At 58.9% G+C, this 14,229-nt stretch overlaps 1 protein-coding gene across 1 annotated transcript; it reads right to left on the reverse strand.

Annotated features, from left to right (window-relative positions):
* Window positions 1-1,043: 1,043 nt before the first annotated feature.
* On the reverse strand, window positions 1,044-13,234 carry BESB_018010 (uncharacterized protein; the record flags this gene model as incomplete). The annotated part of the gene is made up of 14 exons (XM_029360516.1): window positions 1,044-1,202; window positions 1,340-2,953; window positions 3,026-8,547; window positions 8,722-8,904; window positions 9,329-9,377; window positions 9,790-9,829; window positions 10,260-10,300; window positions 10,593-10,666; window positions 10,793-10,857; window positions 11,141-11,232; window positions 11,606-11,694; window positions 12,205-12,248; window positions 12,584-12,696; window positions 13,175-13,234. 14 exons carry the CDS (start codon window positions 13,232-13,234, stop codon window positions 1,044-1,046), a joined length of 8,145 nt encoding a protein of 2,714 aa, XP_029216492.1.
* Window positions 13,235-14,229: the final 995 nt, after the last annotated feature.

The raw sequence follows: 14,229 nt of genomic DNA on the forward strand, positions 1-14,229 counted from the left end.
GCGGATGCACCTCAGGGACCGCGTATGTATGTTTGAAGTGTTCATACAGATGCGCCTCAATTCCTCCGCTGTCGCAGTGCCGAACTGCCGGTGGAGGCCTTGAGAGCCATTGCCGGGTCTGTCCAACGACAGTCTTGGGAGACGCCTAGTGCACGTGGCGCGGATTGGTGAGCCTTACTGTTCGGCTGCCATGGGCAGACTCTGTGGTTTCTTGCACTCTGATGGTTGCATTTGCGGTTGGTGGTGATGGTGACCTGTCGCCCCGGAAACCGGGAGCCGTTCCACAAGACCAAACATGACACCTTGTTCAATCGATTGATACTGATGTACGACAACATCACATACAATAGAGCCCCTCCTGTCGCTGCTGTGCCCCTCGGCGGCTTTTGGCGGTGCAAAACGGAAAGAGGTGTACAGTTAAGCACGAGACGAAAGTAACCGCACAGCCCCATCCTCCCTTGTGTCGTTTCATCTCAAGTCGCAGTTCTTCCCCAGCTCAGTGGAGACTTCACTTGTTTTGGGAATCGATTCAGCAGACGAGGGAACCGATTTTGCACGCCACCAGGTGGCAAGGTGTGGCTGTGCAGGACCGCACAACCTGCGTAGTGTCTTTGCCATGGGGGCGGGAATGCCTCAGAAATAGAGAGTCCGCGTTTTATCTGCTACGTGAGAAAGAAAAGAGCGGCTGAAACGCGGGAATGTGTGTCGACGCCGCGGAAAGATGTCGCCCAGCGCTGGTAGAGGACTAGCTGAAGACGTTGCCGTTGTCGACGCTTTTCATTTACCCGCTTTTCTCTACAGGCATGAGGGCGAAGCAACCCTTTGCAGACAACTTGGGACATGAGCTGTGCTAACGTAGCGCGTGGACACAGCTGACTCAAAGAAGCGGGCGGGGCCACTTACGCCGCAGAAGCGGTTCAGGGAAGTCTGGGCGACAAAAGTCAAAGTACTCTACAGCATTGTGAAAGTGATAACCCGTATCATGAAAACTTGGAACATAGGTCATTTTTGCGAAGAGCGCTCTGCGGCGTGGACTCGCTGAGTTACACAGAGCGCGTATAGGTACGCTGAAGGGGCACACTTACCTTCTTTTTCAGGTACTTGATGACCTGTTCCACGATTTCTTTCACCATATCCTCCTCCTCCTCTGTCAAAGACACATTGGTGTCCGTTCGCTGAGACTCGCAAGCGGCCGCGGGCTCCTGCAAAAGTAACCAAAAGTACACCAGAAGTGTGTAAAACGACCGCCTGCATGGCTGAGACATTTTACTGGGACATCTCGGTGACACAGCCAACTTCTCCGCTCACCGCCGGACACCGAACCGTATCTCTGGCTTACGTTGTAGAATTGTTCTGGCCCCCGCGCTCCCGGTGGCGCCACCTGAGAGATAGAAGGATCTGTGGACGACCGCTGAATCTGCCGAAGAACTCTCATGACGTCATGGTTCGTCGGACTACTGGACTGAACCGCGTCCGCTCTCGCGTTCTCCACCCGGTTGCGTGGGACATCCGGCGCGCCGGGGGACGCCTGGACGCCTTGAAGCCTCTCAGACAAATGACGAGCTGCCGCGCGCACCACGACGTCCTCGCGGATCTGGCTCGCCTGTTTCGAACAAGCCCCTGCTGACCTCTGCTCCCCAATTATCCCACACGGAGCTCCGTCATGTTCGCTGCCACACTGCTTGCTTGGCTGGTAGCTTTGCTGGTGACTTAGCTGGTAACTTGGCTGTCGACTGGGCCCGCGGCTGGAATGAAAACTAGCCTGCCGGCTGGGCTTACGGGATCCTCCGCAGAATCCAGGCTCAAATGCGTGAACTGGCTGCTGGCTCGCTTGCCGACTGAGCTGTCTGCTCGGGTGCTGGCTGTCCTGAAGATCCGGTGCTTTATGAGCCTGGCGGCTCCGCTGTCTGCTGCATGGGTAGTCTTCTGCGTCTGCAACCCGATGGCTGGGCTGCCTTCCAGGAGTTTGGCTCTGTGCTCCATTCGCGTTCCTCGACGGTGTGACCACTGGACCTACGCGCGGCTGATGGACCTCTTGCCCTGTCCGCCTAGATGGACTTTCTTCCGTCCTCGCGGCGGATCGATCGCTTCTTGTTCTGTACAAAGCCGCGGCGTTCTGGCGGTCAACCGTCTGGAAGCTCCGCTGTAGCTTGAGCCCACCAGCGTAGGAGGGCAGCAGCAAATTATTTTTGGGCATAGGAGTTTGGGGGCCTTTTTGTTCCATCAGAGACTTCTGTCCCCTTTCATCTCTTTCGCGCGAACCGCTGCGCTGTCTTGCGCCGGCGCTGGGGCAATGGCTTGGCTGCCGAGAAGAAGGCGACCTGCTGGGCTGTCTGCTGCTGCTGCTCTTCGGATCTCTGGGTTGCGCGCCAAGATCACCGAGAGCCTCTCTCTCAGACCGCATGCGGATCGCTGCTGCATCGCGGTAGGTCGCCTGTCTACCAGATGTTACCTGCGGCTGGTAGCTCAGTTGCCTGTTGATCTGTATACTGGAACCACTGGACGGTTTCATGCCGATAGGTTCTCCAGAATGCGAGCTCCGCTGCACGATCGTCTGTTCAGGCGACTCCCCGCCGGCTGCTTGCCAGCAGGGGCCGTATACGCACTGCTGGCTACGCTGCCGGCTAGCTTGTCTGCTAGGCTCCCTGCTTCTTTCTGGCCGATGAAGCCCGGTCGGAGTGGTGCTGGCCTGACGGCTTGGCGTCGCGCTGGCTTGACGACTAAGGAGTCTGCTGGACTCTAGCTGCGCCTGTTGATCTGGTGATCTTGCCAGGACTTCTGGGACTTGCCTGCTGGGTTGCTTGCTGCCGTAAGTGTCGGGATGACGGCTGGGTTGGCGGCTAGGTACTTTGCTGGGGAACTTTTCGCCTGCCCGGTAGCTTGGAGGGCTGCAGCGGAGCATCGGCTTTCGTGAAGGGTATCCGTGCTGTTCGCTGTGACTCCAGGGCGACCCCTGGAAACCCACATCGCCACAAGACGCCGCCTGCGAGAGCTGCCGGCTGGGCTGCCGACTCGAGGCTCCTACCTGTGGCTCGGTGATGCCTCGGCGGTCGCAGGAGGGAGCGTGCTGGAGGCTCTCCGGCCTCTCACTCCCTGGTTCACGGCTAAAGTGCTTGCTGCCGATACCAGGAGTTTGGCCTCCGTGTGGCGCCCACTGGGGCTGCATGCTGCTTCCTTGTCTACACGTTAGACCCCCGTGTATGCTCGTTTGCGGGTCCATCCGGTCGGGGCCTGTCACCTGCCAGCTCATGGGCCCCCCGCTTGGCTTCCACTGTGCGCCGCAGCTGCTGGGTACATTGCAGTTCCGACTTTCAGCGGCAGAAAGCAGCTTGGACCTCTGCTCGGCCATCTCCCCCTCCACATTCTGACGACTTGGAAGCCGGCTCGGCTGCCTTTCTGGTAGGAGCATCGTATCAGGAACAGGCTGCGGCACGTCTTCTGCTGCGCAGTTTGACGGGACTCGCTGGCTGTCCAGGCCCGTCTTCGATGGCAGGTCTTCCTCCCAGTCAATATCGGGCAGGAGGTCTGTCAGACTGCTCGAGTCATCACTCTGCCGTCGCGCGACTCCAAAGGAGCCCTGCCGCTCGCTGCGTTCTGCACTTTCTAGTCCGCCTCGGAATCCGGATTGCGGGCTGGACCCTCCTCCAGAAGATCTCCACCATCCTTCTTCATCGCCGTAGCTCGGTGCGTAGCTCACCGCGTGGGAGCCGCCGAAACTGCGATGGTACGCCTCCTGTCTCTGCGCCGTCCTGCTGGTCACCTGGTCGTCTCGCGCAGCCGCGCCCCCGAGTTGCCGCTGGCTCGCTGTCCTCTCGGCCTCGATGCCCCTATCCAAACCTGATCGCCCGCTGCGCATTCCAGAGGTGTCGGCTGGAAAGCCCGATTCATCAATCAGCTGCTGCCCCGACGGACCTGCACAAACCCCAACCACGTAACCCCTAGCTCTGGTGATGGGCTGGTATGAGGGTTGGCTGCTTGGTTGGCGGCTCGGCTGCCAGCATGTTTGGCGGCTGAGCTGCCGGCTCGCAGGCTTACTGGGAGCGTAGTCCATCTCTGTGTTGGGCTCGTATTGTTGGCAGCCGCTTCGCTGCCGGCTGGCTTGTCTGCTGGGCACGTAGTCCTCGAGCGGCTCTGCGCTGGTGATGGGCTGGTATGAGGGTAGGCTGCTTGGTTGGTGGCTCGGCTGGCGGCTAGTCTGGCGGCTTGGTTGGCGGCTGGGCTGCCGGCTTGGTTGGCGGCTGAGCTGCCGGCTCGCAGACTGACTGGGAGCGTAGTCCATCTCTGTGTTGGGCTCGTATTGTTGGCAGCCGCTTCGCTGCCGGCTGGCTTGTCTGCTGGGCACGTAGTCCTCGAGCGGCTCTGCGCTGGTGATGGGCTGGTATGAGGGTTGGCTGCTTGGTTGGCGGCTCGGCTGCCAGCATGTTTGGCGGCTGAGCTGCCGGCTCGCAGACTGACTGGGAGCGTAGTCCATCTCTGTGTTGGGCTCGTACTGTTGGCGGCCGCTTCGCTGCCGACTGGCTTGTCTGCTGGGCACGTAGTCCTCGAGCGGCTCTGCGCTGGTGATGTGCTGGTATGAGGGTTGGCTGCTTGGTTGGCGGCTCGGCTGGCGGGTAGGCTGGCGGCTTGGTTGGCGGCTGAGCTGCCGGCTCGCAGGCTGACTGGGAGCGTAGTCCATCTCTGTGTTGGGCTCGTACTGTTGGCGGCCGCTTCGCTGCCGGCTGGCTTGTCTGCTGGGCACGTAGTCCTCGAGCGGCTCTGCGCTGGTGATGGGCTGGTATGAGGGTTGGCTGCTTGGTTGGCGGCTCGGCTGGCGGCTTGGTAGGCGGCTAGGCTGCCGGCTCGCAGGCTGACTGGGAGCGTAGTCCATCTCTGTGTTGGGCTCGTACTGTTGGCAGCCGCTTCGCTGCCGGCTGGCTTGTCTGCTGGGCACGTAGTCCTCGAGCGGCTCTGCGCTGGTGATGGGCTGGTATGAGGGTTGGCTGCTTGGTTGGCGGCTCGGCTGGCGGCTAGTCTGGCGGCTTGGTTGGCGGCTGGGCTGCCGGCTTGGTTGGCGGCTAGGCTGCCGGCTCGCAGGCTGACTGGGAGCGTAGTCCATCTCTGTGTTGGGCTCGTACTGTTGGCAGCCGCTTCGCTGCCGGCTGGCCTGTCTGCTGGGCACGTAGTCCTCGAGCGGCTCTGCGCTGGTGATGGGCTGGTATGAGGGTTGGCTGCTTGGTTGGCGGCTCGGCTGCCAGCATGGTTGGCGGCTAGGCTGCCGGCTCGCAGACTGACTGGGAGCGTAGTCCATCTCTGTGTTGGGCTCGTACTGCTGGCAGCCGCTTCGCTGCCGACTGGCTTGTCTGCTGGGCACGTAGTCCTCGAGCGGCTCTGCGCTGGTGATGTGCTGGTATGAGGGTTGGCTGCTTGGTTGGCGGCTCGGCTGGCGGGTAGGCTGGCGGCTTGGTTGGCGGCTCAGCTGCCGGCTCGCAGGCTGACTGGGAGCGTAGTCCATCTCTGTGTTGGGCTCGTACTGTTGGCGGCCGCTTCGCTGCCGGCTGGCCTGTCTGCTGGGCACGTAGTCCTCGAGCGGCTCTGCGCTGGTGATGGGCTGGTATGAGGGTTGGCTGCTTGGTTGGCGGCTCGGCTGGCGGCTTGGTTGGCGGCTTGGTTGGCGGCTGGGCTGCCGGCTTGGTTGGCGGCTAGGCTGCCGGCTCGCAGGCTGACTGGGAGCGTAGTCCATCTCTGTGTTGGGCTCGTACTGTTGGCAGCCGCTTCGCTGCCGGCTGGCTTGTCTGCTGGGCACGTAGTCCTCGAGCGGCTCTGCGCTGGTGATGGGCTGGTATGAGGGTTGGCTGCTTGGTTGGCGGCTCGGCTGGCGGCTAGTCTGGCGGCTTGGTTGGCGGCTGGGCTGCGGGCTTGGTTGGCGGCTAGGCTGCCGGCTCGCAGGCTGACTGGGAGCGTAGTCCATCTCTGTGTTGGGCTCGTACTGTTGGCAGCCGCTTCGCTGCCGGCTGGCCTGTCTGCTGGGCACGTAGTCCTCGAGCGGCTCTGCGCTGGTGATGGGCTGGTATGAGGGTTGGCTGCTTGGTTGGCGGCTCGGCTGGCGGCTAGTCTGGCGGCTTGGTTGGCGGCTGGGCTGCCGGCATGTTTGGCGGCTGAGCTGCCAGCTCGCAGACTGACTGGGAGCGTAGTCCATCTCTGTGTTGGGCTCGTACTGTTGGCGGCCGCTTCGCTGCCGGCTGGCCTGTCTGCTGGGCACGTAGTCCTCGAGCGGCTCTGCGCTGGTGATGGGCTGGTATGAGGGTTGGCTGCTTGGTTGGCGGCTCGGCTGGCGGCACCGCTGGCGGTTGCCGCCTTGTCGGGGGCTGATGCGGTTTGTGGTTCCATACTGAGTCGTGTAGTATCGAGCTTGCCCGCTCATCAGGCGGCTCCCAAACTCTGGTTCGTGAGGCCAGTCTGCGGGTTCCATCGGACCCTGCTGATCATGCGACTGGCTGCTCGGTTGGCGACTGGGCTGGCGACTGGGCTGGCGGCTTGGTTCTCGACTCCGTTGCCTGGACGGCTGGCGGCGTTGCGTGCGGCTGGGATGTTGTCCGCTGTGCTGGCGCGAAGTCTGATTTGTCTCGTCGCAGCGTATGTGTTGACTGCCTTGGCGAGCCAACTCGTCAGCACTTTCGGGCAGCTGCGAATGTGACGCAGATGCTGTGTAGCCTCTCGCAAGACGAGCGTTGTCCACCTCCTGCTGCCTGCACACACACTGGCTCGCCTGTCTGTCAAGCACCGGCCCCTTACTCGGTTTTCCACTACCGATTCCTTGGCTGCTGGGTGTCTTGATCTGGTGGCTTGGCGATCTGCTGGGGACTCGACTGTGGTCGCGGCTAGCCAGGCGGCTGGCGTGGCTGCTGGATTGTCCAGCGATGGCTGCATTCGAACCCAGGCGGCTTGGGGCGCGGCTTGATGCGCGGCTCGGCGCGCAGCTCGGTTCACGGCTGCTTGCTCTGCTGGGGACCCGGCTACTTGGCTTGTATTTGGGATCCAAGAGCCTTCCCGGTTTGGGCTGCGCTGCAGGTGGGGCAGCGCTCAAGTCCTGCTGTCCACTGGGGGGTCTGCTCACATGGGTGATGGGGATGATAGCTCCCGGCGCGTTATCGTGGCTGCCGCGGAGACTGTGCCCCACGCTCTCTTGGCCGCTGGCTAGCCTACTGGGCGCGCGACTGGAACAGCGGCTACCTCGCACACTGCCTCCGACAGAGCGGCTCTCAGAGTGAGGCTGCACGCTTAAGTCTCGGCTCGTAACTACGGATCCTTGGGAGCTTCCAGGCGGCCACGCGTCCTGGTGACGACTTCCGCGGGCGCTGCTTTCGGCTCCGGGGAACGGAGCCTGGCTCGGTTCACGACTGGATTGCCTGCTCTGCTGTGGCCCCACCTCGGCCGCCACTCCGCCAGCCGCGCGTTCGCTATGCTGGCTGGTAGGCTGCTTGCTGTCGTGCCGGCTTCTATTGCCGCAGGAGCTCTTGCGGGAATTCATCCTCCCATCAGGGAGACCGTCGCCATGGTCGGGAGTGGTCCCTCGACTGCGTTGCCGGCTGCCATGGCAGCTGCTCCTTCGGCTTGGCTGCCGACTGCTGTGGCCGCTGAGAGGCCGCCCCCTATCTGACCCGGTTGGAGCTGGGACACCCAGGGACTCTCGACACTCATTGACGACGGGGCCGGCAGTGAAGTCTTTTTCACACTCTCGAAGAAGATACTCTTCTGCGCTGTGACAACTGGGCGCGTGGCTTGGTTGATCGCTCGAGAGTCGACTGCACTGACGGCTAGGCTGACGACTGTTTTGGCGGCTGGGCCGCCGACGAGGCACCCTGCGCACCTCATCGGGTCTCACGTCCACGTCTTGCGGTTCGCTACGACCCCGCGAGAAGCTGTGTTTCCTTTGCGTCTCGGCTCGAGAGCAGTGCCCTGGAGAGCGGCCGGACTGCCTGTGATATCGATGATGGTGGTGGTGGTGGTGATGGTGCGGCCGGCTTCGGGTACCAGCTTGGGGGTCCCTGGAAGGAGAGGATTTTTCACCCTCCTTCGCCGTTCTTGGTGAGTGGCTGTAGTGATGACGTTGCCCACAGCCACCGCCTTGTCGATTTCTTTCCTCAAGGCGAGCATCCCGCTCGGCACAGTGCAAATCGTGATTACGGCACACATACGCCCTCTCGTGCGCGGGTCGCCGATGGCCGCCGGAACAGCGCTCATGCGCCCTCTCTTGCCCCTGCGTCCTGGAGAACTCTAGGTCATCCCAGAAAGCACTATCGCTGTAGTACACGGATGAATGTACGCTGCTGATACTCTCGCTCCAGCTCCGACTCCTTCTGTGAGAGCTCCCCGGACAGCCATTGCAGAAGTCCGTGTCTTCATGCGCGCAGCATGCACTGCCCAAGTAGTCGTAATTCGCGTGGATCGATGCCCCTGCTGCCCGCCGCTGGCGCGCGGCCGCGCCGCGCCGGCAGGTGTGCGCGCCTTCAGCTCGATTTACGCTATCCGCCGCGCGGCAGTCTAGGGGCCTGCCCCAGTCGGCATCAGCTGGCCAGTCCAGAAAGGGACAGCAACCGCAGACACCTCCGCAGACTGTCAGGCGCGAGCGAGGGCTTGGCTCTCATTATCCAACACTTTCAGCTGGTTTAAGCAGTCCAGTGCGGTGGAGGAGTGTAATCGTAAAGATCGGTGCGCGCCCGACCGGCGTGCCTGATGCCTCACCTCGATGCGCATAGCAGTGCCTCAGCCGCGGAGGAGAGGAGCTGTGGCACGTCCGGCCCCGCGCGCCTCGGCCGAGCGAGGCGCATGGCGCAAGCGCAGCAGCGTGTCCACGCTTAGAGCCGCCCGATCGGTTCCCTCTCAAAGAGCTGGGGCACGCGAGGAAGCGTCCTCTGGGAAGGACTCCTGCAGGGCAACAGGGATCGAAGCCGCGCACGATCGAGCCCCGCCGCAAAGGAACTCGCTACACAAAATTGTGAACGGCCGAGGTCAACCGATGATACACCGTTGTCGCATCCAGGAGTGAAATGGAAGCCTTCACACGAAGACCAACTTAGACTCAGCGAGAAAGTGCAGTGAACGGCGGAAATCGCCCTGTGTTTCATCGTAATACTCTAGGACCAAAACACAGACGCCATGTGGCACGGAGGTGCTCTTCCTGTCCCCAGTTGTCAGAGAAGCCCGCCTTCGATGGATTTTCAACCAATTTCGTGAGGAATAACACAGACACTCCGCTCTGACATCTTGCCGGCTATCACAAACCACGCGGGGATGCAAAGCCTGTCGCGGTTCTCGCGGCCCTCAACGGCAGACACCCCAGTGCGCTTACTCTGGAACTCTTGCAGAAGATTGTCTTTTTTCCGCAAGAACTCTCGCAGCTGGGCTCATAGCGAGAATGGGGAGCACAAACGCGATATGCGTAGACAGCGACAGAGTTGAGGGGCGGACTGCCGCTGTGCAGCAATAGAGTTTTCATCTTCCGGCTTTGAATTTCGTAGCCCCCCCCCTTCAAGCGTGTGTGAGAGACAGGAACAGAGGGTGCTGACATGCTGCCATTGCGTGCTACGTACAGATTTCTCTGCGGTAGCAACTACTTTGAATGCTGTTGTTTCGTGCCGCTGCAGTTGCTCGCCGGGGCGAACCCCAAGCGGGCTTTCAAGGAAATGCGACTGGGCATCTTTCATCTCCATCCCCCATAACCCCAGGAAGAACAAGCGCCAGGGACGAACCACGCGTCTACTTTGGTCGTGCCACAGTCGAGAGACACTCAGCATCCGTAACGGAGCGTACCTCACGAATTTCCTCCTTCAGTGCATGTACCTCTTCGTCGCTAAGACAATCCCACAGCAGCGGGGCAATTGGGAACATGAAAACGTCACGAAAGAGCCTGCAACGATCGGTAGCGCTGGAATCTCCAGGATCGCCCCTGGAAGAGAAACAGCCCTCCATGTTTCAGGGACCCCCCCTGTCCCCCCCGCGATCCCCCCCCCTTCCCTCCTGTAAGGCGCTTGGTTGGTTATCGTGCCACAAGGCATGCGGGTAGGACGCGGCAATTAACTACATACAAATATTTTGATGGCCGCATGATGTTCGAGGCGGACATAACCATGCCAAGCGTTTCTTAGCATCTTCAATCGAGCCAGGATATGGCAGTAGGTGCGACGAGTTACTCCGCGGGAAGGCCCAGCTCTTGGACTCAGCTATGAATTTTGTCAGTGACATCAGGCTAAAACGTGAATCCCCGACACCGGAATGCTTACACAATCTCGTTCGGAGTCGCCCTCCCGCGCGATCCACCCTTCTGCGCGCATGAAGAAGCACAGCGGCAAACCGGGAAGTAGTGCTGCGCCTAACGAACGCGCGAATGTCATAAATATCAATACGAACGTATCTCAAAGATTACCACACATGGTGCTCACTACGGGATACCGTACCTGCGGCTGCTAAGAGAAACACGGTTCGCCGTCCATTATACAAGCAGCGGACATGCCGACGAGTGCGCACATTCTGCCGTTTCTATCGGCCTCTCTATCGAAATACAAATCGTTTTCGGGTAGGCATTGCGCTTTAGAGTGTTTTGAGGGCGGGCAAACCTGGAGAGCGTCGACGATTTTGTCTATTGCTTCATCTCTGCGGTACTGGAGGGAGCTTAACCGGAGAGCTTCCGCTGACGAGAGGACATTTGGAGGGGAGAAAACATACACATTATTTGTTTCGTACCTGCTGGCGCGCAAATGAGCACTACCGTCGCGACCGGCACCAACTTCTAGTTCTTCCAAAGATGTGAACTCACCCGAGAGGTCGCCGATAAGATGGTTTTGATTGACAACTTGCTCTTGGAGTGTCTCAATCAAGGACCTGCCGGCATTGGCAGCCCAAGGCATAAGGAAGAACACAACACACTCGATCTGTTGCATTCTGCTAACTCCAATATTTCTTTCCACCTCTGTTTAAAGCGAGTGCGAACCAGAGGACATCGTGGTAAGGAGTCAGTTGCGTGATGCGCAGTGTCCTTTCTCTCATGGCTGCGCCACGGGAAGCTCTGCCAGGCTTCCGAGTGGTGCGCTGTCTGTGTGTTGTCTCTTCACTTTCATTTTGGTCATCTATACTTATTGTGGAAAGATCCGCCAAGCTGGCTTACGAGTCGGAACCCCCTTCAGGGGGAAACTGGCAGGCATCTTCTTCTGCCCAGGACTCTACAGAGTCGCTGGGGGGCAGCGGCTTACGAGGAGCCTGAGCCCTTCCAGCCAATTCTCAAAGTCTTCATGGCGGCCGCTTAAGAGCTCAAACGTCTGCAGGACCAAGCGCCGCGGCGACGATTAGTTGCCACAAAGATCGCACACATGTTGAGCGACTGACAGCGGCTGTGAAATCGTTCGCGCATGCGCACAGGCCATAGGGGAATGCATATCTCCGTGAGGAATTGTGGCAGTGACATTACGGCCAAATGGTACCGCCCTCAAAATCTGTTGTGACAAGTCTTCCCCGCAGATGGAAACTTTGACCAGATGCACGTGCATTTAGCGACTCTGTACGGGCTGTTTTAAGTTCTACGGAGACTGAAAGCAACGAGAGTCCAGAATTTAGAGCAGATCTCAGCCCCTACCTCGTCACGGCTTGTGAAGATCGTCAGCGAATGAACATTGGCCTTGCCGTTGACCGTGGGGACGACCTCAGACACATCCTTTAGCGAGACTGCAGAGACAGATGCACTGCTTCTCTTTATAAACGCTACAGAATTCAAGGCGCGCGCACACAACGGCACATGCGGCGGGCAGACTGCGGCAGCACTGGTATACAATATAACCCGCGAACTATGGGCACATCAAGCTTTAGCTTGCCACGCGAAGAGACTGGGACGACTCGGAATCCTTCTGCGTGTAAAGATGACACTGAAACTCAGAAAGTTCAGGATTCCCTTGCCCGAAACCTGCGGAGCGTCTTGCTTGCTCGGAGCGACTGCGTGAGGGAGGTTCGCTCGAGCAGCGAGCAATTTATCAATGAGCAGTGTATCACGGATGCTGTGAGGCCGCTCTTTCTAGTGAGAGGAAGTACCTGCGTTTCCTTTCGTGCTGCCACGGGCATCGTAGAACCGCACAACTCTGAAGCCATGTGACCTCCAGAGGCCACCGTGGCGTCTACCGAAGTTAAAATCCTCATCACTGGACGAGGGTTGGGCCACTTGCGGCGTGTAACCGCGCTCACTTGTTTCGTTCACATCGATGATTGCTGTCTGTTCTTCGTTCCACCTGTACGTACGAAGACGGGGAAACCAACCAACTTTGGGTACTGCTAGCGCACCGTAGACGCAATCCAAGATGGTTTAAGGCGTCGTTTGTTTCGGAGACGATCTCCAGGCCAGAAGTTGAGTTCTTGATTTCTCATGAAGACATGTAATAGAGCCATGAAATGGCCATGCACTAGTGTGGGTCTCTTCCACAAACCGCGGCACTCCGACTACCAAACGGCCGCCGTGTGCAGAACTGTAGCGTGACAGACAGTATATGCCTTCGACGAAAACTGTCGCCACAGTCTTGCTGACGAACACCCAAGGAGCTCCTCTCACTCCCCGTTCTGCGCTTACTCAATAGATGAGAGGTATCCGATTTGCAGGTATTCTTCTGACGGATGCAGACTGATCCAGCAGACGGCTGGCTCCTGTTCTCCGCCATCGGCGCTAAGCTCTGAGGATCCCCTCTGATACACATTCGTACGCCACCGAACCCGAAGTCTTTCTGTCGACGGCGTCTTTTCGCCGTCACTTTTGCAGCATGCAGAGCGGAAGCACTCGGATTTTACAAGCAGACGGAGCTCGTCTCAGCAGATATGCTCCCCCCTTACGTAACCCAGGACTGACTAGAGATTTCTATAATGTGTAATCGCGCTACGCTGCATGACAGCCCCGTCTGAGTGGACGGTCTTCGGCATTTGGGACAGCACAGGTTCCATGTAAAGAGAGGAAGATGCGATGCGAGAGAAAACATTCGCCAGCGATCCCGTTTTGCGTGCCATTCTGCGCCAAGTTCCGCTGGCTGGAGAAGCGGATGAGAGGGAATGCCTGCCATACTTTCTCTGGTGCTCAGTTAGTCAATGATGCAGCACCCCATTGATTCCTGCTCAGAATGAGAGCATTTCAACACTTGTATGAAACAAACCGAGCCGTGAATACCCGTACCTTCACAAGAGCGAAGGGAGAACCCTCTTTAAGCGACGCCAGCAGCTTTTGCTTCTCCATACCCAGCAAGAAAAGCGATGCAGATTTAGATACGCTGAAAGGAATTTGCCTGTCTGGGCAACGTCACACTGATGGAGATGGTATTCAAGCCGGCCACGGCACTGCAGCCTCCTGGAACATTGCTCACACCATTGTTGAAGTCCGTTCCTCCACGTGCTGTCCCGAACCATTCATATATACGCATACATAAAAAAGCCCTAGGAAGCGTATGCTGCATTTCTAAAGTAGGACCCTGAAAAGTCTCCTAGGCGAAGGCAGAAGTGATGGACCCCTGAAGCGGAGAGAAGAGACGGTGTTCTCCGATAAATTTACGGAACACCATACCACAAGTCTAGACCGAAACGCAGAATCAAGAGTCTCAGCCAACAGACGTTCCCATGCAGCTGTCTTCCTCCTCCTCAGGAGAACAGACTCTGAGCTCGACCGGCCTCACCAAGCAGTAGCCACGGCAGCAGTCCTGTTCTTTCCTGCCTCTGCATCGTTCGCTCCTGACGCGAGCCCGCATAGTACATTGCGCAAGGTGCTCCCCTTGCACGGTTTCTAATGTAAAGTAGTACTTGAAAGCATTGTGTCCTCAATAATAGGACGTTTCGCTCCAAATCTACGAAGGCCATTTCAACTGTTCGAACTGCTTTTTTGCGGAAACAATGGCAGTCCCAGCCCCAGATGCAGGACAGTGCCTTTCTAACGGATCCTCTACGCTTCCTCGCCAAGGAGAATCGAGGCCCCACTTGCACTTTGGGGCTGGTAATAGTACGATGCTCTATGACTCAAAATCTGCACGGCCACTCCGTGGTCCCAATTCAAGCCATACCCCTAGCAGGGCAATGGCAATTCGCACTAGCCTGCACCAGCCTGCACTGTTGGAAAAACTCATGAGTTCGCTGTCGGAAACAGAGAGGTGTCTCAGTCGACTCCCTTATGTTCTAGCTGCTCTGACTGTGCACAATCACGGGGGTGATGCGCTCGGGCGCAACGGCGGTGCGACATATGAT

The sequence above is a fragment of the Besnoitia besnoiti genome, chromosome X (genome assembly GCF_002563875.1).
Source record: "Besnoitia besnoiti strain Bb-Ger1 chromosome X, whole genome shotgun sequence".
NCBI lineage: Eukaryota > Apicomplexa > Conoidasida > Eucoccidiorida > Sarcocystidae > Besnoitia > Besnoitia besnoiti.